This window comes from Myotis daubentonii, chromosome 7, assembly GCF_963259705.1.
Source record: "Myotis daubentonii chromosome 7, mMyoDau2.1, whole genome shotgun sequence".
Classification (NCBI taxonomy): domain Eukaryota; kingdom Metazoa; phylum Chordata; class Mammalia; order Chiroptera; family Vespertilionidae; genus Myotis; species Myotis daubentonii.
Genome location: NC_081846.1, coordinates 9,055,936 through 9,081,461, shown reverse-complemented (window position 1 = coordinate 9,081,461; position 25,526 = coordinate 9,055,936). Strand labels below are relative to the sequence as shown.

Sequence of the window (25,526 nt, the reverse complement as noted above, 5' to 3'; positions counted from 1 at the left end):
ATAAAAATAAGGAATAGGATGATACTGTACATAGTATAGACTCCATCAAAAAACGATTGGACTTAATAAATGAATTCAGCAATGTAGCAGGATACAAAATTTACACCCAGAAATCTATAGCCTTTTTATACACCAATAATGAACTCACAGAAAGAGAAACTAATAATCCTATTTACCATTGCACCAAAAAAAAAAAAAAATTAAGATACCTAGGAAAAAAATTAAAGAGGTAAATGACCTATACTCGGAAAACTACAAGACACTGAAAAAAGAGATATAGGACAACATAAACAAATGGAAGAACATACCATGTTCATGGATTTTTAGAATCAACATCATTAAAATGTCCATACTACCCAAAGTAATCTATAGATTCAATACAATCCCCATTAAAATAGCATCAGCATATTTCACAGACTTATAACAAACTCTCCAAAAATTCATATGGAATAAAAAAAAAGACCCCGAATAGGTACAGCAATCCTGAGAAAGAAGAACAAAGTAGGAGGGATCACAATACCAGATATCAAGCTGTATTACAAAGCCACTGTTCTCAAAACTGCCTGGTACTAGCACAAGAACAGGTATACAGACCAATGGAACAGAACAGAGAACCCAGAAATCGACCCAAACATTACGCTCAATTAATATCTGGCAAAGGAGGCAGAGCATACAATGGAGTTAAGACAGTCTCTTCAATAAATGGTGTTGGGAAAATTGGACAGATACATGCAAGAAAATGAAACTAGACCAACTTATACCATAAAATAAACTCAAAATGGATTATAGGACTTAAACATAAGACAGGAAACCATAAAAATCTTATAAGAATCTATAGGCAGCAAAGTATCAGATATATATCGTAGCAATAACTTTATCGATAGAGCTCGTAGGACAATGGAAACTAAGGAGAAAATAAACAAATGGGACATCAAAATAAAAAGCTTCTGCACAGCAAAAGAAACCATCAACAAAACAACAAGAGAGCCCACAGCATGGGAGAACATATTTGCCAATGTTATATCTGATAAGGGTTTAATCTCCAAAATTTATAGGGAATTCATATATCTTAACAAAAGGAAGATAAAGAATCCAATCAAAAAATGGGCAAAGGACCTAAATAGACACTTTTCAAAAGAGGACACACAGAAGACCAAGAGACAGATGAAAACATGCTCAAAGTCACTAATCATCCAAGAGATGCAAATCAAAACAACGAGGTACCATCTCACACCTGCCAGAATGGCTATCATCAACAAAGGACAAGTGCTGGCGAGGATGTGGAGAAAAAGAAACTCTCATGCACTGCTGGTGGGAATGCAGACTGGTGCAGCCACTGTGGAGAACAGTATGGAGTTTCCTCAAAAAACTAAAACTGGAACTCCCATTTGACCCAGTGATCCCACTTCTAGGACTATATCCCAAGAAATCAGAAACACCAGTCAGAAAGGATATATGCACCCCTGTGTTCACAGCAGCACAATTTACCATAGCTAAGATCTGGAGACAGCCTAAGTGCCCATCAGCAGGTGAGTGGATTAGAAAACTGTGGTGCATCTACACAATGGAATACTACGCTGCTGTAAAAAAAAAAAAAAAGGAATTCTTACCATTTGCAACAGCATGGATGGACCTGGAGAACATTATGCTAAGTGAAATAAGCCAGTCAGAGAAAGATAAATATCACATGATCTCACTCATTTGTGGACTATAATGAACATAAACAGATGAACAAAAATAGAACCAGAGACATAGAAGCATCAAACAGACTGTCCAACCTATGAGGGAAGGTGGGAGGTGATGGGGTAAGAGATAAACCAAAGGACTTGTATGCATGCATATAAGCATAACCCAAGGACACAGACAGTGGGGGGTGGGGGTGAGGGCATGTGCTGGGAGGGTGGGAACGGCTGGGGAGAGGTCAATGAGGGGAAAAGAAAGCATATGTAATACTTTAAATTTTAAAAAAAGAAAAGAAATAAGGAATAGGCACAAAAATATAATCCCAGAGAATGACTGGGAGGTCCAAAGGCTGAGTAATAAGTAACAGGAGTATAGGAAAGGGAACAAAGATTGCCAAGGTACCCAGCTCTTAACCACTCTGCCAACGGTTCCTTAAAAAAAGCCTCTGGCCCCCATTCAACCCACATTGTTGACATTATGAGTAAGTTCTGTGGGACTCTGCACTCCTACAGCAGTTTTTCTCAAAGTTTGGTACTAGGACATCTGCCCCAGAATTATCTAAAATGTTTGCTAAAAATGCAGACTTCTGGGCCCACCCTGTATCTTGTCAGATACTCTACTTTCCCATCTAGGCAGAGTAGAATTGGACTAGTGATTTGAATATACAATAAGCTATGTTCATTGATCTCAGATATGAATAGGATTTATTACTTTTACTACACTAGTAAGTGGTCTTTAAAATACAGTTACAAAAACCAAATTCAAGAGAGCCTGAAAGGTTAACCTAACCCCTCAGCCAGGTCATCAGATTACACAAAACAGAATACAGAACCTGACACCTAAGTAATTACAGATCAAGTATTCTGAAAGTATGAAAGAATGGTGAGAAAACTGACCAGTGCAGGAGACTTTTACAATCTTAAAGGTGTTCACATATATTAAATGATTTGAAAACAAAACTAAATAAGTTAGCTTGACATACAGCAAGATAACCACTGCAAAAGTATTTATTATACATTTTATTGGTTAAAAGGTTAACAACTATTGTTTAGTTAAATCTATTACGTTGAAAAAGGTGAATGAGCAGGAATATAAGTTATAGGATAACCAAAAAGATTTTAAATTTTGTAATACAATTTAATATTACAAAATAGCTATTTTATGCACATATATAAACATAAAAATGGATAAATCAATACTCCATGAAAAGGCAGAAAAAAAAAAAACTTCATGTATTTCCTCTTCTAATTATATCCCTGTTTTGACTCATTATGATTTCGGAATTCAGAAAAGCCAGAATTCATAAATTCACCTCATCTTCTCATTTTGCTGCAATGTAGAAAAAAAGGGAAAATTAGTAACAACACAAAACAAATGCTTTTGCTGTGAAGCATGGAGAATATTGCTGTGTCATACTAGTGGCATGTTAAGCTTTGCCATATTTCTGAAACTCTCTGCGGCAGTGGGAATTATAAATAACATTTAAGAAATATTAATTAACAGATTTTATACATTACATGTTTTACTATAAGTTCCTTTTAACTTCAAACTTTAGCATATATGCAAATGTATAACTTTAAAACAATTAAATACACGCTGATATACGTACCTCCTGCTTCTAGTATTACCATACCCAGACTCCTCCAGTGTGTCCCTTTCTGATCACAGCCCGCTAATCCCTCACAAAGTAACTGCTAACCATATTGTGTTAATCTCTCCCTTGCTTTTCTTTACACTTTTAGCCATCTGTATATTACACTCCTAAAATGTATATTATTTGGCTTTAATCTATGTGTGATCTTTATAGTATTCTGTAGGTGATTTTCTATAATTTTTTAACACTAAATACCTTGACTCATTTTCAAGTGTCTCCTTTATTGAAGCATTAAACATTCTTATTGTATATTCTGTATCTGATTCTGCTATCAGTTGCTTTTGCTAATCTCTTGTTCCCTTGTGTGTAGTTCTTTGCTGTGAGCTGCTGTTTCATTTCCCTTGCAACTTAATCTGTGGAAAATGTCTGGTGGACTGAGATAAAGAAGGGCTCCTCTAGAAAATATTTGCATTTGCTTCTAATAGACAACAGGGGGCACTACAGGTCAGGGGCTAATACTAAATCCTCAGCTTGGTGTTTTTTTGTGACTTCCAGATATTGTGAATTACAGCTGCTATACATGAGGGTTTGGTTTTGGTTAAGAATTCTTAGAACATTTTTTACTCCTCAATTCAGTACCAGAGTTATTTCCTGGAGCTTAAAAAAAGCTGGTGGGAAGGTTAATTTTAGTTTGTTCTTTTATTCGAGAGTAGCTCAACTTTACTAAGGGAGATCCACTATTAGACTCTTAATTTTAGCTAAGTCCTAGAGTCTGCCTTCTGTCCCCAGGCCCATAAGGCTGTGAATCCAATGCTCAGGAAAAACGTCTTCAAGCAAAAGCCAGTTTCTGGCTCCACTTGCCTTCCTGGCTTCGTCTCTAATCCGAGCTTTCTCACTTCTCTAATAGATACATTCAAGGAGTATTTTGCTTGTCTGTTCTGTTTTAGTATTTTGTCCAGTAATTCTACTTTAGAGGGTTGATCTATTAACCTAGTATATAATGCTGCAAGAAGTGGAGTTATATTATTTATTTATGTTTTTTGGATGAAATACGTAACACATGGTCCCAAATTAGAAGGCATAATGGGTAAAAGGAAGGTTTCTTTCCCTCCTCTGTACTCTTCTTCAGAGCCAATAAGATACCCTTATTTTGGGTAATTAGATAGAACCTAATTAATTCTTTCAAAAGAGCTGCCATGGGGATATTGTATTGATCATGTGCTGGTTAGTTTTAAAATACCTATCAAAGCCATCATGTCTTTCATTTCATAAAAGAAGCAAAGCACTAAGATTGTACAGAGCCTGGTCTGAGTGGCTCAGTGGTTGAACGTTGACCTATGAACCAGGAGGTCATGGTTCAATTCCCAGTTGGGGCACATGCCCAGGTTGTAGGTTTGATCCCAGTGTGCAGCATGCAGGAGGCAGCCGATCAATGATTCTCTCTCATTGTTGATGTTTCTATTGCTCTCTCCCTCTCCCTTCCTCTCTGAAATAAATAAGAACAATTACATAAAAATAAAAGTGTAAAGAAAGAAAAATTTGCCGTAACTGGTTTGGCTCAGTGGATAGAGCATCGGCCTGTGGACTCAAGGGTCCCAGGTTCGATTCTGGTCAAGGGCATGTACCTTGGTTGCAGGCACATACCAGTAGGGAGTGTGTAGGAGGCAGTTGATCGGTGTTCCTCTCTCATCGATGTTTCTAACTCTCTATCCCTCTCCCTTCTTCTCTGTTAAAAATCAATAACTATCCCTCTCCCTTCTTCTCTGTTAAAAATCAATAAAATATGTTTAAAAAAAAGAAAAGAAAAATTTAAGGATATTTTTCTCTTCCTTCTGAAAATATATCCTAAATATCATCAGGTTCTATAAAACAGGCTATTTCATTAATCCTTTTTAAAAAAGAAATTTTGAATAAAACACATATTAAAGGCATTTGAACCGTTTTGAGATAATCAAGAGAATTTGGAGAACTTCGCTGGAGATCCAGACCAGAACTTGGCTGGAGATCCTGGCTAGGCTGCTGATCAACTGAACGCTGTCTCCGTGTCATTCCTTCTTCGCCGACTCTGTCCACACCTTTGGGGACCCCTGGACCCGCTGGGGCTGGACCCCAGCATCTGGCGCCCGAACAGGGACCCCTAGGTAAGCCCCACTCTCGGGATGGATAGGACTCCACCGTAGGAAGAGGGTGGATAGTCTTCGCCAACTCCGTCCACACCTTTGGGAAGCCCTGGAACAGGATTCCTCTAGGTAAGCCCCCCCCCCCCCCCGCATTGAGAACCCCACACTCAGGACAGATAGGACTCCACCAGGGTGCTGAAAACCCCCCTATAGAGGATAAGAAGGGTAAGAAGGTGGATAGTACAGAACTTAGATTGAGAAGATGTGCCATACTGAGTCCAAAGAAAGAAGACTCTGTATTGATCTTTAGATTAAGAAGATGTGCCATACTGAGTCTAAAGAAATAAGACTCTGTATTGATCTTTTAAAACATATACTTGCTAGCAGAGGAATTAAGGTTACTCCCAGTCAGACAGAACGTTTTATACAAGAAGTATGTCCATGCTTTTCTGAGGAAGGAAAGGTAAATGTAAAGGCATGGGAGGAGGTAGGCCCAAGGAGCCTCATCCTTAACCTCACTGCAGCCTTTCTACCCCGGGAAAGTGCAGGATTGGCAAGTTCTCCCTGGGGTGATAGATCAGGACTCAGGTAATAGCAGAAAGCGCCAATCCTACTCTTAAAATGGATACAAGAGAGCATTTGGGGTTCTTATTTTTAATGCCTGCTTTTAAAAAATAAAAAAGGGGGAATTTGCCAGGAGCCGGTCCATCCTTGCTGTTTCAAAGGACCTGGCATATATGGCATACTGTTCTTAAAATGTTTGCTCACCTTCTTGGAACTATTTGTTTTAACCAAGGTCTCCTCTCTGAGAAAGGTTGTTTCCCCAGGTAGGGATTTTCCCCTAAGTTAGGGAGGGAATAAAACCCCTCAACTAAGTGCCAGGGGGGTAATTAATCACTTTAACTACGAACAATCATGCTTAAGCTACATAATCTTTACTCCCTGGAATGGAGATAAGAAACGCCCTAACCTTTGTAATAGAGATTGATAGGATTGAATCAACTAGTATAAATATAGATGTAACAAGACAGCAAGACACAGAACTTAGAAGACAGAACCAAGAGGCACAGAACCTAGACCAGAACCTACACAGAACCTAGAGACAGAACATGGCAAAAGATCCTGGACAGAAACTGGCCTCAGAACCTAGAGACAGAACCTAGCGAGAGAACATGGCAAAAGATCCTGGACTGAACCTGACTACAGAAATTGGCAAGAGAACCTGACTAGAACCTGGTGACTGAACCTGGCTGGAGAACCTGGACAGAACCTGGCTGGAGAACCTAGTGAGGGAACATGGCTACAGAACCTGGCTGGAGAACCTGGCTGGAGAACCTAGCAAGACAACATGGACACACAACCTGGCTGGAGATCCTAACCAGAACTTCGCTGGAGATCCAGACCAGAAATTGGCTGGAGATCCTGGCTAGGCTGCTGATCAACTGAAAGCTGTCTCCGAGTCATTCCTTCTTCGCCGACTCTGTCCACACCTTTGGGGACCCCTGGACCCGCTGGGGCTGGACCCCAGCACCCAGTGTCCTTAAAGTTCTATTGGAACCCAGCCACAAACATTCATTTAGTTATTGATTCTGGCTGGTTTCCAGCTGCCACAGCAGGGCTGAGTGGTCGCAGTCGAGATCTTATGGTCCGCAAGGACTTAAGATATTTACTCTCTGGGTCTTTTACAGAAAAAGTTTGTCGACCCCCCCTAAAAAAAAAAAAAAGAAAATTTGAATAAAAATTGTCTATTAGATAACAGGAATTATTGACAATTTTGTTAGATGTGATCATTTTTGTCAAGTTTTGTTAAAAACTTTAAGAAGTTCTTACTTTTTAGAGATATACACAGAAGTGTATATATCTTTATTTGCTTGAAAAATACATAACAAAAAATACAGATGAAGTAAATATGGTAAAGTATTAATTAACTGGTGAACCTCAGGGATGGGTAAATGGGGGAAGTACTATTTCTGTCCACTGAGATATGTTTGAAGTTTAAAAAAAGCGGGAAAAAAGAGTATTATTCTTTGAGGCCAAAGGACACATAAACCACTTTGAAAACCACTTCTAGGGAACAAGGTAGAAAATAAATTAAGGGGAGTAACAAATATGTAAACAGTGCTTTATAAATTATAGGCAACATCTTTTATAAAAACTGTTCAAAGAATAAAAGAAGACATTTCTTCACATCTTACTCAGATTATACTGTGGTTGTTACACATCAATAATATATACTTTATTGATATTCAGAAGTTTTCAAATACTAATTCAGGAAGGGATTTTTGAAAGAGTGTATATTTGATAATATCACACTGAAATCACTCAAACCTCACTGAAACACTTACTCTTTGAGACTTGGCTCTTTCAAATTGAGAGGAGTGCACCTTCTTCGTTTTGGCAGCTCTAAAATAAGATCTTCTGACTTGTTCTCAGATGTAGCAGTATTATTTGAAACAAAATTGGTATTTGTCAAGTCCTGTAGTGTTCTACCACCTGAAAAGAATATTATTTTCACAAATATTTATAAACATTTAGAAATATGGAAATAGAAATGGGCTATTTAGTGGTTTGCAAAAATCACTGATAGCAAATTTTTAAACTTAACAATAATCAAGTTGTAATTTTAATTATAATAGTAGCACTACAATTATTTGTAAATCAGTTTTTCTCCAGCCTTAATGTTGTAGTCCACAACATTTTAATTCATAAATCACTTATAGGCTGAGAAAAATTCTTCATGGTCCAACTATTCACAGAATCCCACAAATTGCTGCATTCATTCAACATATGTCATTCATTGGCCACTCTGTGAAAGGCACCATGAAGAAGACAGAGATGAAAGATGGCTCTCGTCCTCTAACATGTCCTATAACTATGCACCTTTGCTTCAGTGTTCCTTTTACCTGGAATAACCTCATCCATCAAATCCTAGTGTCCTCACCCTCATGTTCATAACAGCATTATTTACAATAGACATGGAAACAACTTCAGTGTCCATGGATAGATGAATGGATAGAATTGTGGTCCACAAATGAAACACAGTATTATTCACCCAGATTAAAAAAATAGGAAATCCTACCATTGTGACAACACAGATGCGCATTAAAGACATTATGCTAAGTGGAATAAGTCAAACAGAGAAAAACAAATATTGTATGATCTTACTTATATGTGGAATCTTAAAAACAAAACCCAGACTCATAGAAAGAGGTCAGACTTGTGGTTAGGAGGCAGCGGAGAGGCAGGGCGGATGGGAAATTGGCATTAGATGGTCAAACTTCTAGTTATCAGATAAATAAGTACTAGGGGTGTAATGTAACTATAGTTAACACTGCTGTATGATATATAAGAAAGTTAAGTGAGTAAACCCTCAGAGTTCTCATAACAAGGAGAAAAAAAATTTTTTTTTCTCTTTCTTTTCAATGCATCTCTGAGAAGATGGATGTTTGCTACATCTGTGGTAATCATTTCACAACATGTATAAATCATGCTGTACACTTTAAATTTATAGTGATATATATCAATTGTTTCTTAATAAAACTGGAAAAAATCCCTGTGCTCCACACACATGTAGCAAAATGTTAGGCTCCCACTAGAAAATTTTAATTGATATGGGAATGTCTAATGTTACAAAATTTCTAATAAAGGAACATCCGTAGAATTCAATGTTAAAGGGGAAATGTGATATAAGTAATGTTTTATAGAATACGATTTTAAGGAAAAACCCATAGATTCAAGTCTGCATGCATAGGCTAGAATGTTGACTACAGTTCTAGGTGATTGTTTTTCCTATTATTTTCTGATTCTCTACTTTCAATTTTCTGTAGTAAGTGGTATTTTAATAACTGGGAGAAAATTAAAAGTAAACCTTAAGGTAAAAATCCTACCTATCCTTTAGGGATTAAATGCTACCTATTTCATATGTCTTTGCCAGTTCCTTTAGTCAAAAGTACTCCCCATTATATCCCTTAGTATAATATGTGTGCATCTAGTAAAGCATTTACCATTGCATTTGTAACTTTTACATATATTTATTCTGAGGAAAGGGAGTTGGTACTGTTTATTTCTCTAAAACACATAGAATAATGCTTTAATCATATAAAATATATACTGTTATCAAAGTCCCATGCTAAACAAACTTGCAATTGTCATTGATAAAATCAATCCAGCACAATTCCTTATAATATATATGTAAAACACACAATTTCCTTCAAACATATGAAATAGGAAATTATCTGCCTAATGATATTACCAGACAACTCTGTGGGAAAAGCCAATCTGTTTTTTAGGTTATAAAGTCCAAGACATTCTCACCAATATCTTTCCAAAGTACTAAGCTCTCTTTAAATTCTTGGATCAAGCTAGTTTTTGAACTCCATAAAAGTAACTAGAAATACTTTACCAGTTAAGTGGGGGGAAAAATACACTTTTAAAATTGATCACTTCAGGCATTGACCTACCTGCTCCTGATCTTTGTGTTCTCTGGGTGACTTGAAACGTCATCCCTGCCATCTCCTCCTGCACATCATCACTTACTGCACAGACTGGTGAGCTCTCCAGGACGACATTTTTTTTTATCATCAGATTTTTACTAGAAGAACTACGCAAAGGTCTTGAAGCCTCATGAACACTGTTATGAGAAGAATCTTGTATGTTAGGTGAATATATCTGAGATAAAGAATTAAATATCTTTGTATAAAAGTCTGGCTTAGTTCTCTCATTTTCCAAATTTTGTTCATCAGCTTGTTCAGATCCAACTGGCATTCTCTGACTGGTGTCAGATATTATGTGCATTACTTCATGGCTATCTGGAGAAGGATCTATTAAAGTCTTCCTTTTCTTTGATTTGGATGTCATTTTACTTCTTCTTTTGATCTGGCACTCTCCTTTCATCACTTCTGCAAAGGGGATATCACTTTTTTTATTAAAAGTTGTAGTGCTTTGCTTCGGATTCTTATGTGCTCCCATTTGGTTACTAGAATCAGAATCTGCTTCATTAGCAACTTGTTTTAAATCTGATTCTAAGGAGACAGATGTCTGTGAACAATCTGTTAACTGAAAAATAGATTTATTTTTTGCCAAAATATTCTTTGTCTTGCCTGATGATTCTTTCCCATGCTTTTTTTGTTTGTAAGGATTTGAAATTTGCTCACAATTTTCCTTTTCATTACTATTGATTTCCATACAATACCCACTGATAATACCTTGGCATTCAAGTCTCTGTTTAGATTCATGTACTTTAAAATCAAGATCTTTTGTATAGCTTTCTTGGCCATGCACATCTTTATCATTATCCCTATCTATCTGATATGCTTCCGAAATGACTTCTGTCTTCCGATTCACTTTCTGCCTATTTATTTTTGAAACATTTTGTTGAGCAGGTTGTATATCAGTTACATACCTTTTCAAATCCAACATATTCAGGTTCTCATAATCATATAAATTTCCATTATCTTTGGTAGAAAGATAAGCTGATTGAAATTCATTTGTGACTTCTGGGTTTACAGAAATAGTTTCTTTATCCCTTTGGGTTGGGGAAAAAAGGTTACCATTTTCTGGGTCATGCACGCCTTTATTCAACTCACTTATTTGGTTCGTTTCTAAAATTATTTCTGTCTTCCGACTTCCTTTATCCCTAAGCCTCTTATTTATTTTGGATTCATTTGGCTTTGCAGGTAGCATCTTAGTAGCCTGCTTTTTTTCACAGTAGAGGTTTCCAGTCTCATAACAGAGGTTCCTATTACCTCTGGGAGAAGGATCAACTATCTGAAAATCATTTGAGTCTTCCAGGACTTCAGGAATGATTTTGTTATCTTTCTGGGTTAGAGAAAATAGGTTACCCTTTTCTGTGTCATGTGTATCTTTGTCATCATTCTCATGTACTAGGTTTTCTGAAATTATTTCTGTCTTCCGACATACCTTTTTCCTAAGCTTGTCTATTTTTGATTCCTTTTGACCAACAGTTTGCATATCATTGGCATGCTTTTTCACTTCCAAAATATTTTGAGTCTCACAATCAGACAGGTTTCTATCAACTTTGGTAGAAAAGGCAGGTATCTGAAACTCACTTGCGTCGTCTAGGTTTTCAGGGATGATTTCTTTATTCTTCTGGGTTAGGCAGAAAGGGTTACCATTTTCTGGGCAATACACATTTTTGTCCTTACATAAATGATTCACTTCAGAAATTACTACTGTCTTCCGGTTTACTCTCTGCCTAAGGTTACTAGCTTTTGATTTATTTTGCTGAACAGGAAATGCTTTGGTGACCAGCTTTTGTAAATCCAACACATTCTGGGGCTCACAACCGCATAGGCTCCCATTACTGTTGGTATGAAGAGCAGGTTTTTGAAACTCATTTGAAACTTCTAGGTTTCCAGAGATGATTTCTTTATCCGCTTCGGTGTGGATGGAAAAGTTACCCTTTTCTGGACAATGCACATCTTGATCATTATCCCCATGTATTTGGTTCATTTCAGAAATTATTTCTGTCTTCCGATTTACTTTCTGCCTAAGCTTCTTAATTACTTTTGATTCATGTTGCTGAGCAGATTGTGCATCGGTCACATGCTTTTTCAAATCCAACGTATTTTGTGTCTCATAATCACATAAATTTCCATTATGTTTGGTGGCAAGGTCAGCTGTTTGAAATTCATTTGTGATTCCTAGGTTTTCAGAAATGGTTTCTTGATCTTTTTGATTTAGGAATAAGTGACCTTTTTCTAACTTATGAATCACAAATGTCTGTCTAGAAGCTTTATTTTTATCATAAGCTAGAGATGTCAGATCCATGTCAAGTTTACTCTCCTGCTGGAATTTATCAGAATTTTGGGAGAAAGAGTATGTTTCTTCTTGCTCATTTGTAACATGTATTCTTTTCTTCTTCTTTTTTTTCTTCCCATTCTCTGTACTTTGTCTGTCATCTTGATCAAAGTCATTATGAAGGGTTATTGTCTTCAGTTTGTTCAACTGAGTCAGCTGTTCAGTACTGAAGATAGAATTTGGATCTTCTGAATCCCCACTGTCATTCAGGCCAACAGGTCTTTTTTCTGGTTCATTTTCAATCTTTTCCTCAACATTCATTTCTGAACTAGTTTTAATTTGTCTCTTTGATCTTTCCCTCTTTTTTTCAGAGCTTGAATCTTTCACTTTCCTAAAAGTTTTGGTTGCACAGTCATTTGGTTTATTATTTCTTTTATTTTTAGTGCCTTTTGAAACTGTAACAATTTGGCTTACTACTTCAGTAGCAGTTAAATCCATGTCAGTATCATACACAGTTTTCTGCTCCTGAAAGTCATCATTACCCTGAACTTGATTCATGCATTCTGTAGCAGGTTCACTTGCAGACTCAGATGAGTCAGGGAGGCACTGTATGTTTCTTTGCATTTTAATATTTCTTTCATTAGTATGATCATTTATGTTATTATTCCCATTTAATTCTGGGCTTAAAATCCCTTCTTGATTTAAATCTGTCATGTAAGGATTGTCTAGACAAGGATTATTTGATTCCAGAAATGATGCAAGCTTTTTCCTTTTAGTTATGTTATTAAAAGATGGTATCTCCTTTTTGTGACTGATAGGCTGGGAATTTTTCATTTCACTCATTAGAGAACTCTTGGAACTTTGTTCATAGTGGGAACAGTTCTCTATAGAATAAAGAGAAACAAAATTCAGAAATATGTAATGACAGGTTTATAATTTTAAACAAATTAGATTAGAAATCAAGCTGTTTTACAGAGGATTTCTATCCATGTGTTCTGTTAAACTACTTATAAAGAATCTATGCTGATAAAAAAATAAAGTAGAAATGATGAGAGTAGTCCTAAGTCACATCTTACATATGTATCAATGGAAAATAGATATTGAGAATTCACTCTGCCTTGGCCCCAATAGTAGAGCCATTAATATATATATTTCTAAAGTGGAGGGGACCAGCAAATGACCCCAAATAACAATGATAACTCTAATAAGAACTACTATCAGAAGGCTATCAGCAGAAAGCTAGTTCCTATAAATTATATATGGAATGTACAAATATAAATTTTTAGAAAGGAAAAGTAATTCTAAGGTCTAAATTCAACATATCAATTGGAAACTCTATGGCAAATACATAAACCAGACTATACCACACAATTATTTTGAAATAGCATCTAAATAAAATGTGTCATCATTTTCTCTTGCTCAACCATTATGCACACTCAAGTTTTTGCTTTACTATTAATTGGTTATGATTTTGTAAAAGTCACTACTCCTATCTAGGCCCCCAATTTTCATATTTATGAACAGGAGAAAATGAAAATATGTGAAACTAATATGGTATCTTTCTATTCATAAGCTAAGATATTAAGAAAAGCTCTTTAGGCCAGCTCATTTCTAAATATTGTTTCCAGAGTAACAGTATCAGACCAATGTGGAGCTGACATTTGTCAGCATACTGACTTTTAAATGAAAATTTTCATTGCATTTTAAAATGGTAGAAGCTAGCAAATCTGTAACATTAGAGATTTAACTTATTAACAGTTTACATACCACGGCTATCAAGAAGAAAATGTGATGAGTGTACTATTTAATACTGATTGATGCTCAAAATGAGAATTAAAAAAACAACAACTCACCTTTAGGAAGTATATCAATAACAGAAGAAATCTGTTCTGAATCATCTGAACAACACACATTTTGATTATTTTCTTTAAGACATAACTCCAAATTATACTGAGCTGATAAAGATTGTCTTGTTGATACCAAAGTAGGAACATCAGATGATGTCTTTGATATAAAACTGTTGTCATGTTGCATTTTCTCTTTATCTTCATCATCATCATCATCATTTGAAGTTAATGGAACTCTAAAGGCAAGTGGGAATGAATGAAAAATTTTGCATTTTACAAAAATTAGAAAATGACAGACATTTCTTTCTATAATCTATTTATTTAAGAACCAACCACAACCTCCGCCCACCCCTCTGGGTACCTTTTTGTGTTCAATGAAGACAAGTATAGGTAGGAAGTAGGTAGAATCTAATAATACAGAACTTGGAGTAAAACAAGAATGCTTATCTTCATAACCCCAGTGGCCCCAAAAGGAGATAACTGATATAATCACTGGTTAGGCTATTAGGGTAGTAATAATGAAATAAATAAAGTCCAGGCATACTTTTAAACACTTGTATATAATATTTACAGTTTTCCTTAAATTATATAGAATACCCAAAACTCTTCCTCTGGTTTCAAACAAGTACAATTGTATAAAAAGTTATGTGTGAGATGAAGTTTGTTATTTCCAAAAACATCCATGTAAACTGAAGCCATATTCTACAGTACTTAAAAGGACACAGAAAGTAGTAACCATAGGGAAAGGGGGTTAATAAATACAACTTAGTTACTGAATAAGGGTAAGTTTCTTCAGAGCCCTGAAGACACAATCTGAGCAAGACTCACAGACCACCTCTTTCCTACCATAGTAGGCAACCACAGGTTGATAAAACTCAAACATTATATAAGACACACAAAATTATTGTGTTATATACAAATCTAAGTACTCTGAATCAATGTACTTTAAACTCATGTAACTAAAGGTCCATCTGTGCCTCTTTCTTCTCTAGAATCTATGGGAAAGCTGAATATTATTTCAAAATATAAAACTAAATTCTATTATATTATGTCTTCAATTTCTTTTGCTGGTACAATTTTAACAAGTATTTCATTATTAATTTTTAAATGTTTTTCTATGTTTCAAGGAAGTGAACCAAATAAAACTTTCAAAGTCCACTTAGAGGTGTGCAGGCTAATATTTAACCAAGTTTTGAAGCAATTACCTTGCAAATGGAAGACGCATCGACATGCACTGTTTACTAACCCGTTTATTCTTGCTGGCTGGCAGTAGAAAGGGACTCTGATGGAACTATTTTGGGGGAAAAATACATAAAATAAAAAAGAACAAAATTTCTAATCTCATTAAATCATGTTCGTTATTAAAACATCAAATTATGCAAGAATACCAATACTAATGGAACAATTCTTGCATTAGTCTTTAATAGTTCAATGAGAATAATGTGATAAGGTTAAACACAGTTCATCCATAATCATGTCATCCAAAGAGAATCACTACTAACATTTTGGCATATAACTTCCCAAACTTTCTTCTATACATATGGATACACAGTGCACAGCCACACAAATATGATGTCTTTACATATACATAGTTTTGGATTCGTGGTTGGGTAAAGAGCCAACTTAACTGATATGTGGATTTTGACTATGTGGGGGTTGGCATCCTTAACGCCACACTGTTCAGAGGTCAACTGTATATGAAATATGTTTATGTCTACATATGTATTAAGTAATGTATTACTGGATATAATATACTAGAGGCCTGTTGCATGAAATTCGTGCACTTGGAGGGTCCCTCAGACCAGCCTGCGCCCTCTTGCAGTCTGGGAGCCTCAGGGGATGTCCGACTGACAACTTAGAGAGGCTCCCACCACCGCCACTGCGCTCACCAGCTGTGAGCCCAGCTTCTGGATGAGTAGCGCTCCCCCTGTGGGAGCGCACTGACCACCAGGGGGCAGCTTCTGTGTTGAACGTCTGCCCCCTGGTGATCAGTGCAAATCATATAGCGACCGGTCGTTCCACCCTTCGGTCAATTTACATATTAACCTTTTACTATATAGGAAGATATTTTTAAATGGTCTTTTAAAATTCAAAGCCTGGGTGATTTTAATGTAGCTTTTAAATTTTAGCTTCTCTATATTTGCTAAATTTTCACATGTTTTCTGGACATGTTTTAATTATTTGATAAAGACCATAAAATTAGGCAACATACAAACATGTTTTCTTAGTACAGTGCTAACCTGCAATATAAATGGGTATGGACCAACTGACAACCTAATTTCAAAATTCACATGGAAATGCAAAGGACCTACAATAGCCAAAACAACTTGAAAAAAGAACGAAGTTGAAGGGCTGTGGTAATTGAGACAATATAGTATTAGCATAAAAACAGACAAATATACTTAAATACAAAATATAAAACAGACAAATAGGTCAATGAAATAGAACAGAGTTCAGAAATAGATACACATACATTTGGTCAATTAATTTTGGACAAGGTGCAAAAGCCAAATGGGGAGTCTAGACTTCCACACTCACCAGGCTATATACTAAGGCAACTTTTCTCCAAACCAGGAGTACTATCAGAAAAGGCCAAGGGGAGAGGTGGGACATCTGGTGGCAATGAGTGCAGACCTCCTCCCCTGCAGCAGTATCAGTGAAGGACACATGGGGACTTTGGACTTCCACTCATTTGTTAAGAACAAATCCTTTCTGCATCCAAATGTGGATTACATTAGACAATAAAGTACCTATTCTTTGGCTAGCTTTTATAAAAGACTCTGACAAAGGAGCTACACATTGACCACATAGGTTGAAAGAGTTCATATCTTCTTACCACAAAGACAATGCACTTAAGAGATTTCTAAATGACTTTAACAGTTTTTAAAGGACAGATTTGCAGAAAGTTAAAAAGTAATGATAGCTAACATTTATTGCACTCATCCTATGCTAGGCCAGCCGCGGGCAGGATCCGGCCCGTTTGAAATGAATAAAACTAAAAAAAAAAAAAAAAAAGAACCATACCCTTTTATGTAATGATGTTTACTTTGAATTTATATTAGTTCACACAAACACTCCATCCATGCTTTTGTTCCGGCCCTCCGGTCCAGTTTAAGAACCCATTGTGGCCCTCAAGTCAAAAAGTTTGCCCACCCCTGTGCTAGGCACATTTAATTCTTACACTAATTCCCCATTATTCATACCATGTAGATGAGGACACTGGGGTGCAAAGACTTTAAGGCCAAGGTCACAGAATCAGGAAGTAGCAGAGCTAGGATCTAAATATTGGCAATCCCATTTAAAACGCTACCCCCTGAAGCACTAACCTGCCTGCAGAAGCTAGTAAGAAATTTACCTACAATTGGGGCTTCACTGACCTTTCTTCAGTTTACGTACCATATATATTTTGCCTTCTCATTAGTTATCCCTTCAAAAGTTATTTTTCCTATTTAGATAATTAAGTAAATTTCACTCCCTTCCTGAAATTATTTTATTTACCTTGTGCTAGATTATAAAAGATTTTTAACTATTTACATTAGAGCTTTTCTGTCATATGTTTAATTTTCCTAGTCTGTAATTTACCTTTTATTTTTATGATTTTTAGGTTTCTAAGTTTTGTTTTTGTTTTTTTGTTTGTTTGTTTTTTTAGAAAGTCCATTAATAACTTCCTTTATGGTTTGTTTTAGGTATAGAAAGGCCTCTCTTGCCTATGTGAATTCATTTGTAATTTCTTCTCATTTTATATGACTTCCTTTTTTTACATTTAAGTCCATCTAGAATTTATTTTGGAGAATGGTATAGAGTACAATCTTCCTCTTTTTTCTCCTATTGTTTTTCAATTATGTCCATCTTTTTAATTTTCCAAATCTTAGAGAAAGTTCATTTAGGAAGTTACAGAGGTGAAGGATGGGCCCTGGGAGCTTAAGAGAGAGAAGGGTAAAAGTAATGCACCTGGAGGAGAAGGAGGGGGGAGGAAAAGGCTCAGGTATGCTCCTGAGAGGAGAGCCTCCTGTCCATCTTTTTTTTTTTTTTAATATACTGTATTGATATTTTACAGAGAGGAAGGGAAAGGGATAGAGAGTTAGAAACATCGATGAGAGAGAAACACCCATCAGCTGCCTCCTGCACAACCCCTACTGATGATGTGCCCACAATCAAGGTATATGCCCTTGACCGGAATCGAACCTGGGACCTTTCAGTCCACAGGCCGACGCTCTATCCACTGAGCCAAACCGGTTATGGCCATCTTTTTTTAATAACACAAATTCTTTCCTAGTTTGAAATACTACCTTTCTACTATTGTCTTTCATGCTTTTTAGTGTGTTTAAGGGCTATTAGGTTCCACTGAGCTATCCAATCCTGTGTTACTTTTAATCAAAACTAAATTTTATGTAAAAATTACAATAACCAATTATACCAAATGATAATGTTCTGTTAGCCCATTAATTATCATTCCTTTGCACAAAGTTTAGGATATGAATCTCTAATCTTGATGCTACTTAACTAACCTCAACTATTCTCAGTAATGCTAAAAAACTGCACCACTTACACACAATTCTACTTACCTCAGAAAAATTGCTCATTTCAATTGCAGTTATCAAGCTATTGTTCAAGTGTGCTTCTATTTCTATAAGCTTCTTATTCTGTATAAGTAAAAAAAAAAAAAAAAAAAGACCCCTTTTAAACAATTAAGATTTGGAGTTTATTAAATCATACATTTATGAATACAATCAGCTGAGAAGACTTAAAAAATAACAGAGATAACATTGGACTAAAAATTGAGATTACATTGAGCTAAAAAGGTACTATACTGTAGAGTTCAAATAGACACACATTTTGAATGCTTTTAAACTATCAATCATAAATTTTTCTACAAACATTTTTCTATCTTCTTCTAATAATACATTATATGGCAAGTAAACATAGTTGGTCAGTCACAGGAATTTAACCCTCAACTGTAGTAGGTAATTTTCCCATTTTTAAATTAATTTCTACTTATTTTATAGTTAGATCTATAGTTGCAGCCTAGGTGATCATTGGAACTTACTACCCTGTCTACAGACAGAGTTGCAAATTGGAAGGGAAAGCAACGACTACAATATTCATTCTATTTGGCTTAAAGTCAGGGAAACACTGGGGCTAGAGGAGAATACTAATACTCTGAACTCCCCTCCTTTCCATTCACCGGAGGAATTAGTAATGCACAAAGCTTTGCTTATGATAAGCAATCAAAGGTTAATCAAGGTGTTATGCTGGTGTGCAGAGCCACAAGTAAATATTTAGAATGTAGACTTAACACACCTATTTTATTACAGTTTGCCCATGAGCAATGTATGCTCTTTCAATAATTTTTCATAATAATTGGAGGTTTGAAAAACATATCTAGAGCTTCTATAGTAACATAGTTAAGATTTTTAGTTATAATTTAGAATTCAAACATAATATAGTTTCCATACCAAATTATTTAGCTTTAGGCGAAGAAATGTGTTCTCAAAATTCAATTTTTCCACTTCTTTTTGTAATAACATCTTTTCAGTTGCCATTCTTCGAGAATTCTCTTTTTCTCTACTAAGAGCCTGAGCTAATGCCCTGTTGTTGTGCTTTAAAGATATTTTGAAAATAGAAGAATTATCTGTAAAAAAATTTTTAATAATTAATATTGAACATATACCCTAACAATTTTTCATATTCCTTAATAAAATTCTTTTAGATAAAATGCATTTCACTTTATAAGTTTTAACTGAAGGTTGGAAAAGAAGAGACTGACAATACAGATGTAGTTTTGAAAAAATGTACTTAGAGTTTGGAACTGAAGAAATAAAAGCCATCTAGGTGATGAATAAAAGGCATGAGAAAGGCAGAATGTCTGTGGATACAGAGTCGGGAAACAGAGGGCTCTTCTACAGACACAGCATTCTAGATAATGAGATCAGCTACAAACACTGAATCTTGATACCTGCTGCCCTACCTTCCTTTTGGCTTTGACTAGGAGGTAGAATGGAGAAGCTGATCCTGCAGCCCTAACTGGAGATGTCCCATAAAAATTAGGGTGGCCAGTCTGCGAAAAATTTAAAGCCAGTTTCTGTGGCTCCAGAATTGAACACATTAGTTAATGCTCCCAAAGTCCATTTTTCAAAACCTTGAGTGAAAGGGAGCATACTTACTACAATGTTGGATAGATCACCTAAACCCTATGGGATATTCTACCTCCATCCCAAATATCCTCCCTCGTATATGCAGGCATCTACTACAATCTAAACCAGACCCCTCTCTTTACAAGCACTGTGTAAACATAATTTAAGTCAGAAATGCTTTCCCGTTGTAAGGAAAGAAATTTAATTATGAATTCCTTCGTAAATCTCACCTTAAATATAGTGTGCACCCTGTGTACACTTACAGCATACTCTTATCTTCATAATTTTGATTTACATGCCACTGAATAAAAATGTATATATGTAAAAATGTTTAAACGAATATTTTAAAAATACTCAGGGAAAGTCTGGGAATCTAAAAAACAAAGTTATCTTTGGCACTGAGAAAGCAGTTTCCAACAGCCACCTCTGACACAGCAACGGAAACACACTAGAACCAGTGGGATGCCACAGCCAAAGGATAATAACCTTTTCCTGCTGCAGGCCTCAAAGTCAGTACACTCCTTCTTAGCAGCGGGTGTCAACGGTCCTGCCAGAGAGCAGGAAATAGCCTCTAGAGGAAGTGGTCGAACACAACACATGGCCCAAGACACCTGGGTGGGAGCAGCATTATGACTGGAAGATACTCGGAAGGTTTGGCTCTTTCCCAGGCACAGTTACCCCTGGAAGTGCCTTCCCCACTCCCACTAAGGTGGGTATGACCCATTGAGACAATTTTCAAGAGCATTAAAAATTTATCTTGCGGAGTTTCCCCATTTCTTTCTTTCTTTTTCTTTTTTTGCCCTTCTGACACCCTAATTCCAGAATCCATGAGACCCATCTCTAAAGGGCTCAGTGCCCTCCTAATGAGCTTTGGCTATATAAGATCACCCACTACAGCAGCCCATGTGGGCCAACCCCTCTAGATGACTCATCAGCCAACTGGTACAGCACACCATAACGATCTACCACTTTTTAAGATATTTCCAGGAATGGCGCATTGGTATTTTCCTTGCCATGTAGGAGGTAGCTGCCTTAGGCTGCACCAAGCTCACTGCTGAAAATTCAGCTGCCACCACTGGGGGAAAATCATCACAACCATTCAACTAGTAGGAGTTGAAGGAAACAGAAAAGACTGAAAGGAAAGAAAAGCATCAGTTAACAAAAATAGTCATTTTCTATACTTGATAAAATATAAAATAAAAAAAAAACACTCATCAATTCTCCAGGGAAAAGTAAAAACGTGAGTATATGTACAACCAATGGCACTTACTTATTATTTTTGTTTTGATTTTGGAGGCAAGAGAAACATTCAACTTAGCAGCCTTTGACATTCTTTTGTCTTTCACATGCCTCTTAATTCCTGAGGGGAAAAGTGATCCCATTTCTGTTACTTGATAATCCATCACTGAAGCGAAAAAGAAAAGGAAGGAAATCATAGTATTGATTAATAAAAGATTTGAGTAACTGATACATTCTAAAAAGTAACAATCATGACAAATGATATAATTTGTCTGTACATACGTATCAATAAAACCCCTTGTATAATCCCGGAAAGTATGAATGTAATTAAAAGTGGTTTAAAGTAGAATCCAAAAAAAAGGTGACTGTTTTTCATTTAAACCTGTATTATTTTATCGTCATGCCAGCAGCCAGGCTAGGCTGGAGACAGGACACAGGACACGGCTGTATAAGAATGTGTAATATGGAATGCATAATCTAGTAAAGGGTGTCCCAAAATTCACGCAAGAAGTAATTGTGATAGAAAACACAGGCTTATAATTAAAAACTGTAAATTTTTTATTGATTCATAACGTATACAGTATAGGGTTATGTATGGAATAGCATATCGGGTAAATGGCCTCCACGGCTTTGCTGGCACAGACGCACTCTTTTGTTGAAATTTTCCACGACCGTTTTGCATAAATGTGGCTGAATTTCGATGAGGCTCATTTTCATCTTGATGGCTTGGTTAATCGACAACATTGCCACATTTGGGGGTTCACAAAATCCACGAGTGATTGTTGAGAAACAAACGCATCCACAACGTGTCACCGTTTGGTGCGGATGTGGGGCTGGAGGCATCATCGGACCATTCTTCTTCGAAAATGCGGCTGCTCAGGCAGTAACAGTTAATGGTGCTCGCTATCGCGACATGATATTCCAGTTTTTATGTATGCTAGTCCATACATAACCCTATTCTGTATACTTTATGAATCAATAAAAAAATTACAATTTTTCATTATAAACGTGTGTTTTCTATCAAAATTACTTCTTGCGTGAATTTTGGGACACCCTTTACAATGTATGTAGTGTAACCTTAGAGATGGGCACAGAAGAGATATGCCTAATCGTATTTGGGGGAGGAGGAGGCAGGAAATTTAAACTTGTCTATTAGAGTTATGGCCTATTTGATTAGCAAGAAGATATTCACATCATGACAAGAATGATGGACATAATACACAATGGCACAGAAAGTGATGAACTCTGCCTGGTCCAGGGAAAAGGATCTGAAAAAGTTTGACGTAGAAAATACAGTTGACGTTGAGCAACCTACTTGAACAAGACCAACCTCCCAAGTCCCCCCTCCCCTTCCCCAAGCCTCCTTGTCTCCACCTGCAGAGACCTAGAAGACACCCTGCCACCCCCACCTGCCTAAGCCCCAATACTCAGCCTGTCCACCACTACCTACCTACCGAGTCCACAGGACTCACCTCACGATGCCCTGCCCGTCAGCCACCACAAGAATCCCCAGACTCCCGGGCCACTCTCTCCCCCTCACCCTAGCCCCCCTCCAGGTCCGCACGTCCCTCATTTGGTCCTGCGGTGGGGTGGAAAAACGGTCCCCCAAAGCGATCAGGTCCTAATCCACGTCGTTCTGAACCCAATGTGGAACAGGAGGAGTCTTTACAGGGTCACTGCGGATCTTGTGATGGGAGATTGCCCCGGGTTATCCAGCCAGGCCCCCCGGATGCCACCGTGAGTATCCGCACAGGAGAGGGGCAGAGGCTGGAGTGAGGTGGCCAGAAGCCGAGGCTGGCAGGCGGACACCAGACCCCGGAAGAGGTGAGGAACGCCTCGCTTAGGGCCTCCAGAGGGGCGCAGCCCTGCAGCCAGCTCGAGTGCAGCTCCGTGACACTCAGTGTTTGGACTTCCGGCCTCCAGAGCTGCGAGAACATACATTTCTCTTGTTTTAAGCCACCCAGTTGGCGGTGGTGTTTTACAGCAGTCACGGGGAATGAACAGTCCCCCTATCTCACCCTTGTCCAACCCGCAGAGTCCTCTGGAACTCGCAACCCATCAAAACCTCTAGCCTCGGTCTCTCGCCTGGCCAGCATCTCAGCTGACCCCTCAATCAGGAACGCTCCTCTCCACACCCAGCTTCCCCGAATGGGATCCCGCATACAGAAGTCCTCGCCCCGGTTCCCTGCCGAAGCACTCCCTGTGCCTCAAGCCTCAGTTCCAGTCCTGGGTGCTCCCAGGCTCCCTCCCTCCGTCTGCACTAGCCTCCCTTCTACGCGGCGCCCCAAGGAGGGGGCTCCTTAGAGAACCCACGGGCGAGACCCTCCCACCATCACAGAGCGGAGCGGCCGCCTAGAGAGAGAGCCCTCCTGCAGGGAGCTGACCTCCTACCTGGCGGCTCGCCCCCCGCCCCCGCCGGGCGTTCACATCCCGGGGACCAGAGGCCGCGATTTAGATGCAAACCAGGCCCCCCCCCACCCCCCGTCCCCTAACAACAAGCCGGACGAGGGGTGCAGGGGCCGCAGTTCTGAAAGCCAGGGCGGAGGGTGGGCGTGATGAGCGCGGGTCGCGGGGCTCGGCGGACCCAAGACGCCGGAGGACGAGGCCGGGAGGTTCCGCCCGGGAAAGACACGGATCCCGCCACAATGGACGGCCGGCCCGAAAGCCACCGGCCGCCGACTTACCGCTCCTTCAGAGTGAGGGGCACCAGCCGGCTCCCGGAGCTGCGCGCCGCGGCCAAGACTCCGGTTCAAACCCCGCGGCCGTTGGCAGTTGCCCCATCAGCCAACCAGGTCCCGAGAAGCCGACGCGAAAGAGCGCCGGACCCGGAAGTGGGAGGCGGAAGGGGCGGAACCACGCGCGGGCCGGGAGTGGGCGTGGTCAGGGGCCTGGTCGAGAGCGCCTGCGGACCCGCCCTGGGGGAAGGGCCGCCCCGCGGGCTGGTTGGGGTCCTGGTGCGGGAAGAAGGAGGCGATCCTTTGACAAAATGACCTCCATCGGCCGGTGTTCCGAACGGCGTGGCAGCCGCCTAAAGTCAGCGGGAAGTTCTTGTCGCCTCTGACGCGGCCGGGAGACCGCCCACCCGATCTTAGCATTCTTGTGCTGCTTTGCCCTGTGAGGCCGGCACTGTGGCTTTTCCCTTAAAAGCTCCCCCCATTTTCCTTCTAACTTTCTGAGGAAAAGCTGCAGTGACATTTCGTCGTAAATCCCGCATCGCATCAATATTTTGGTCTTGTACTAATTGGTCTGTTTTAGCTAACTATACAAGAATGGCATTTGCCATTATACACAAACTACATATGTATGTAATATATGTCACATGTGTTAATATGCATAATATATGTATATAACATATCCCATATGTTATATGTTGCGTGTGTTATATATGTTTTATACGTATGAGGTTTCCTCGTCTGTAAAATGGAGGTTAATAACAGTATCTAATATATTTTTATGGTGGTTCTAATCAACAGACCCTTTAAAAATATATATATTTTTGTATTGATTTCAGAGAGGAAGGGAGAGGGAGATAGAAACATCAATGATGAGAGTCATTGATCAGCTGCCTCCTGCAGCCCACTACTGGGGATCCCTGACCGGGAATTGAACCTTGACCTCCTGGTTCATGGGTTGATGCTCAACCACCAAACCACAGCGGCCTGACCAACAGACCCTTTTGTTCAAATATATTAATACTAGAGGCCCGGTGCACGAAATTCGTGAAGGGGCTCGGCCCTCACAGCCCCGGCTTCGTCCGGAAGGACATCCCCAAGGTTGTTGGGCTGCCTGGCCTAATTAGCATATTATGCCTTTATTATTATAGACTAGGGGCCCGGTGCACGAAATTCGTGCACTGGGTGTGGGGGGGGGGGGGAGTGTCCCTCAGCCCAGCCTGCCCCCTCTCACATACTGGGAGCCCTCAGGCGTTGACCCCCCATCACCCTCCAATCGCAGGATCAGCCCCTTGCCCAGGCCTGACGCCTCTGACAGAGGGCAGGGGACCCTCATTTCCCCCCATCACTGGTTCTGCCCCCAGCCCAGGCCTGATGCCTCTGGCCCAGGCATCAGGCCTGGGCAGGAGACCCCCAGACCCCTCCGATTGCTGGCTCTGCCCTTTGCCCAGGCCTGATGCCTCAGCCAGAGGCATAGA

At 38.8% G+C, this 25,526-nt stretch overlaps 1 protein-coding gene across 1 annotated transcript; it reads right to left on the bottom strand.

The window, feature by feature from the left end:
* Positions 1-2,687: 2,687 nt before the first annotated feature.
* Positions 2,688-24,206, bottom strand: SGO2 (shugoshin 2). The gene is made up of 9 exons (XM_059702691.1): positions 24,061-24,206; positions 21,408-21,542; positions 19,460-19,635; positions 18,569-18,646; positions 15,209-15,294; positions 14,010-14,239; positions 9,858-13,040; positions 7,743-7,890; positions 2,688-3,012 (listed from the first exon to the last, which is right to left on the bottom strand). The coding sequence occupies exons 2-9, from the start codon at positions 21,538-21,540 to the stop codon at positions 2,997-2,999; spliced, it is 4,050 nt and encodes a 1,349-aa protein (XP_059558674.1). The 5' UTR covers positions 21,541-21,542; positions 24,061-24,206; the 3' UTR covers positions 2,688-2,996.
* Positions 24,207-25,526: the final 1,320 nt, after the last annotated feature.

Excerpts from the sequence above, each read along its gene's own strand:
- SGO2 (XM_059702691.1), bottom strand. The coding sequence starts at position 21,540 with ATGGATTATCAAGTAACAGAAATGGGATCACTTTTCCCCTCAGGAATT. Across the intron at positions 19,636-21,407 it reads AATCAAAACAAAAATAATAA|ATAATTCTTCTATTTTCAAA; the intron begins GTAAGTGCCATT and ends ATTTTTTTACAG. Across the intron at positions 13,041-14,009 it reads TATTGATATACTTCCTAAAG|AGAACTGTTCCCACTATGAA; the intron begins GTGAGTTGTTGT and ends TTTATTCTATAG.